The sequence below is a fragment of the Pteropus vampyrus genome, unplaced genomic scaffold (assembly GCF_000151845.1).
Source record: "Pteropus vampyrus isolate Shadow unplaced genomic scaffold, Pvam_2.0 Scaffold8, whole genome shotgun sequence".
Classification (NCBI taxonomy): domain Eukaryota; kingdom Metazoa; phylum Chordata; class Mammalia; order Chiroptera; family Pteropodidae; genus Pteropus; species Pteropus vampyrus.
Window position 1 is genome coordinate 16,048,338 of NW_011888789.1, and position 5,774 is coordinate 16,054,111.

At 43.4% G+C, this 5,774-nt stretch overlaps 1 protein-coding gene across 1 annotated transcript in view; it reads right to left on the reverse strand.

Moving 5' to 3' along the window:
- Positions 1-5,774, reverse strand: part of SH2D4A (SH2 domain containing 4A) — a 56,362-nt gene that overhangs the window by 24,003 nt on the left and 26,585 nt on the right. The window contains exon 5 of the mRNA XM_011373090.2: positions 2,038-2,118. Coding sequence (XP_011371392.1) covers positions 2,038-2,118 — 81 coding nt within the window. The remainder of the gene's footprint in view (positions 1-2,037; positions 2,119-5,774) is intronic.

The window sequence follows — 5,774 nt, forward strand, 5'->3', positions numbered from 1 at the left end:
TATAAGTGTTTTGCTATGAGCAGGTCGGTCCAAGATGAGGACTGTGAGGTAGGCATGGGAAAGTCAAAGTGAAGGCTGGGGAATGAAGAGGCAGCAGGGCTGAGGCTGGACACTAGTGCAAATGCCCAGGGGCTGAGGTGTGGAGACAGAGAGGAGCAGTGTGAACTATCACGAGGTTTCCTACAGAAAGCCTTCTCACCTGGCCTGTTGATGGAAATACTTTCCACCTGTGCCTCATTAGACCCTATCCATTGACCCAGAGTAGGAAGACTCTGTTTTATTATCTTAGTTCTACAGAGAAGCTTGGTAAATGATCTGCACATTCGTTCTCTTGAATTCCGATATAACTTCTTAAGTTAGAGAAGGAATGGAACGGCACCTGGCCCTGGGCATTCTCATGAGAGGTAAATACTGTGAAAGTCTGGCTGTCTCACATTCAAAAGTGTGGATCGGAACCACTCGTCTAGTCTACCACCCCACCTTTTGAGAGACAAGAAAGCTTAGGCCCAATCTAAACAGTGATGTGCCTCAGGCCTCAGATCACTTCTCTTTTCCATCTAAATTTACACGCTAGATGATCTCATCTTTCCTCACGACTTGAAATAACACCTACGTACCAAATTCCTTATAAGGGTCTACATGATTCTCAGCCCTTATCTGCCCTCTCATTTACTGACCTCTCTGCCATCCCTTGACCATGTAAATTGAGCTCTTGCCTCTGTGCCTTCATACCTGCTGTTCTCTCTCACCAGGAACATACTTTCCCCCCCGCCACCCACATAACTCCCTCCCTCATTCCTTCAGGTCTCTACTCCAATATCACCCTCTGAGAGCAGCCTTCTCTGACCACATCTCTAAGAAACCAATTCCCACCCTCCCAGCATTCCTCAGCTCCCTTATCCTAAATTATTTTCTTCCATAGCAATTATGACCACCTGACTTCAAAGAACTGTTTATCATCTACATAAACTAGATTACAAGCTTCCTGAGGGCAGGACTTTTATCTGTTTTGTTCATTGTGTCTCCAATGCCTGTAACAGTGCCTAGCACGTATGAAAAAGACAATACACGTTGGTTGAACAATACACGTTGGTCTTTCTCACCTGTCTTCATTTAAAACAATATAATGTACTCTGAGCAGCGTTACTGAAAATTTCCTTTAGATACTCTATTGCTGCTATTTTAGAAAGAGGTACATATGTACTACATCAGCAGTACACACACCAGGACTACAGATCCAAAACTTTATCACATTTTCTTGAAGTCTCAGACATGCAAGCTATCCCATTCACGCGTGTCTCTACAGAAGAGTCAGCGAATTGATCTCACTGTCCACAGGAACACAGGCCTTGGGGCCCGCCTCCACTACGGCCCCCACATGAGGCCTGTGGTCACTCAGAATCTTCTCTTTACAGTCTCGTGTCTGACCCTACTTTTTCAGCTCTCTGCAAGTCCAATCCTACTATGGTTTCCAAGTGTAGCCTATGCCTCATTGATTTTGAGCAATGCATGATGCGATAACAGTCTAGCACGACGAGGGAAGCGGGCTCAGCCTGTACGAGGAATCTCACGTCTGGATGAATGTGAGAGAGATCTGAGTGCCCGAAGGAGCCCTGGCACAGGGGACGTGGAGGACACAAAAGGCTGCTCATCGTAAGGGACAGGCTCACAGAAACAATGAACACGTAAGGGACTTAGTCTGAAATCACTGTTTCTGCCAAGTGTAGTGTTTCATTTATCACTCTCTGAAATCAGTCTTCCCTCAGTATTTGCAGCAGCCCAGGATATTGTCTCTGTTTTAGATCTTCGGTGAGTCTAGCGGACACGTCTTGGCATCTGTTCTTTCCATGATACTCAAGACTTTCAATTTCAGATAAACAGGCAAAGATGAATAGCTATGTTCAAAACCTTTAAAGACAGATTTCACATTCTGCTGCTTAATTTCATTTCTGCATGAGACTAATATACCAATTTGTGAAACATTAGTGGGAATGGCTATGCATTTAGCCCCCTGAAGACAGAATATAAATCTTTTACCTGATGAAATCCATATGCCTTCATACGATTGATAGAATCTGCCAACATTTGTTGAATATTTCTCGAGGAACTGGAGGGTAACTAAAAATTAAATGAAACACATTTTTATACCATTGGAGCTGCACTGCAATTTCAGAAAACAATCTGTTAATTCTTTCCTTGTTTTAACGTTCTCCAGTGCTGTCCTCTCCCTCACAACTGGAACCACTAAAGTTTACCACTAGCACCCAAGTTCCTGAGCCAGTCTTGACTGAGGCAAGCAGAGAGGTGGAGCCTCAGTCTCCCCACTCAGTGGGGCTTAGAAGTGAATTACTGCCCAAGAGCCAGGAGCTGGTGGTTTGCTCATGACAAGTGAGTTTGTCTGTCTTGCTCCCAGTGGGCCCCAGGCCCCTGGGATGACTTCTAGATGTCAGTAGTGCTCCTTAATCTAAATTCTCTCCTTCTCTCAATACCTGCTCTTCCTACCCTCCCCCTCCCTCTCCCTCCCACCCTCCCACCCCCCCCATTTTACATCAGACCAGAGAAGTGCTTAGTCTTTGCTATTTAACTGCATACACCTTGCTCAGCATCCAGAACTGGGGGCATGCCTGGAATACCAGTTTGGTGCCTGGATGCCCTGCCTACTTTCCCTGTCTGATCACATTCCTCCCCTCTCCTTCCCTTGACTCTGTTATCCAGCCCACTGTCCAGGTTTCTGCTATTCTAGATGGATTTCCCAAGAGGCAATTCCTGCCAGTGGGGTTCCCAGATCCACTGCCTGGATTCCCTGGTGTCATTCCTGCCTGCCACATGCAACCCCCTCTGGCATTGTGACTCAGCTGGCATAGCATAGCAGGGGGCTCTTAAAACCAGGTCAGTTACATAGGCCCCCATCACTCTGTCCCTGGCTTTAGTGCAGAGTCTGGGCCAAGTCCCAGGACAGACAGCCACATGCCTTGTATAGCCTGATATAGCCACCCACAACCCACACTGCTGTGACTTTGTGCCTTGTGCCTGCGAACTCATTCCTGAATTCTGGCAGAGATCAGAAATTACCTACAAATTTTCAGCAGAAAGCTGGTATCAAGATTCGGTGTGGAACAAAGAGGGTCATCACTATGCTACGTAACAAACCAGCATGGCCACTTCAATTTTGCCTTTTTCTCAGTAGCCGAATGTGCTGCATTCCCCAGCTGCCCTAGCTGTTAGGCGTGCTCATATGAATACAGTACCTCCAATACGATTCAGGTGATAACAGATACTTGCTACTTCTATCCGGGTCCTTAACATCTCCCTCATGCACACCTCCAGGCCATTTCCCCTTCCTCTGGGCTGGAATCATGACAGCAATCATGCTACTACTAGAGACAGCAGAGCCACAAAAAACCTGAGCCCCTGAATGACTGTGTGGACCTGAGTTGTTCAGAACCAGAACACCCATCTTGGATGTCACAAGGGAGAAGATGAACTTCTATTGTGTTTTAACTATTGCCTTTTGGTCCATTTATTGCAGAAGTTTAATCTATCTTAGCTGATAAAATTGGCCCCGACAATTGCTGGTGGCACACACCAAGCTCTCTGCTGAGATATTTTACTAATCATGCTATTAATGCTAATGCCAACTAATGACTGCTGTGACTAGGCACTGTGTTAGTGACTTAGTATTGTTTTTATTCCTCACAACATCTGATGGATATGCAGCATAATGCCCAACTTTTGAATGAAGAAAGTGAATCTCAGAGGAGCTGTGTAGCTTACTGGAATCACACAGCTGGCTTGTGCCAGAGTTTATGCTCGTCCCACTATGTCAACATTGTAATGATAGGAAAATGAATTGCAGGTCAAATATTTCTTATGCTTATTTTTTGGCAGAGTAATGAGTCCTATAGTTTTCACAATTGCTACTTGCCATATTCTGTCTTATTTTTTCTTGTTTTAATATTATAAAAATATATGTAGCTACTCTGCACCTAAAATAGAACAGTACAGCAACCAGTTCCTCTACTTAGAAACAGGTTAGAACTGTTTCAACAGGTTTCGTGTAAGTCTGTCTGTTCAAAAGCCCAAGATGACTTTGAAAGGATCGGGCTTGCAGTCTCTGAATACATTTCCACCACAAGGCATGTAAGCTTTAAACACAGGCCCACGCTCCCTTTCCTCAACAATATAAGATCTGTAAGGCATCATTTTGCAAAAAAGGACCAGTTTCTTCTACATTGAAAATTAGGAGGCAGGTAACCTCTTCAGCTACGGTAGGTAATGCTCCAACCACGCTAGCTGCACTCCCAGCCTCTCTATTGGTTTCAGAAGGACCCGGACCTGTGCAACTAGCAGAGCTTTGGACCAAGCGTTTGTCAGTAGCACCTCCACCATGCTCAGCCTTCATGCTTTTGAACAAACTGTTAGTTGTTTCCCGAATTAGCATCAGGCTAATAGGCATTTGACGCTGCTCCTCTAACACACATATTCCAAAGTGTTATCTACTTCATCAAGCATTTCCACCCCCATCACTTGCCTATTACTGTCATTTGCATGAGTGTAAACCTTTAAATATATTGCATGAGTTATTCTTAGAATTATTCCTTCAACTGGACTATTCATCTATACATTCATACAACATGTCTTCTCGCCACTTGCTTTTAATATCTTGATTTTTTTATATCATCGTCAGATTCCTTCTCTTACTAGCACTTTCAATATACTCACTGCTTTTGCACCTATCAGATATGATGGGTTATTAATATTCTTAAAATAACTCAATAACTTAAGCACAGACACATGAACCAGACAATGAAAAGGACGTGATGCCAGAGACTAAAGGTCCACAGTGATTGTCAGCACCATCTACTGGTGCCGGTCAGAGGTGACATCGTTTCTTTGAAGTTTTAGGTTTTGTTTTCAGGTACTAAAGCTCAAAGTTGGTTCTTAAGTAGAAGAGTTTTAGCATAAGCAATTGATTAGTTTAACAACCAGCCCAGAGAGCAATACTTCTACATGTTTGAAACATATTGTACACTCTAAAACTACTGACACATACTAGGAATCACATTTATAAAAATACTAATTTTCAAAGTGAACCAAAAATTGCCATTATTCCAAAGCATTAAACTCATATAAAGAACTCGATGTAGACTTATGTAGAGCGTTTCATTCAAGTACACTTACATGTTCCACAAATCCACAAAATACATAGAGTATAATGTAATAGATGAGAATAGTGTGATCCAAAAAAGATTTCCTTTAGTAAAAAAACAGCCAGCTTAGTGCCTCAAAAGTAGTTATTTATGACACAAAAGTAATTATTTATGACACCAATACGAGAAGGAGACAACCCCAACACCATTGTCTCTCTGAGTGCTCCCAGAAAAAGGATAAAGAAGCTTCTTGGCGAGCGTACCATGCTCTCTCTGAAGCGTCCATATGATGCTGTGTTCCAGTGATCTTTAGTTATTCCTATTTGGAACACAAGAAAGGGAAGAAAACTACCCATCTACTTTCATAATTTTTGCTTACAAAGCACTTTCAAGTTCAATACGTCATTTGACCTTCATATCAACCCCATAAGGGTGTCAAAGCAGGTACTGTAATAGGGAAGCGGAGACTGAAACGCATGTCCTCTCCATGTCTATAGCTTGCTTGTTCTGTAGGGTCCCCCAAAGTGAACATATGTCTGCTCTCACGCATGCAAACCACTATAGTCACCTCCCATCTGCTACATTTCAGGGACTTCAGTAGCTGCTGAAACTCTATGAGTAGAG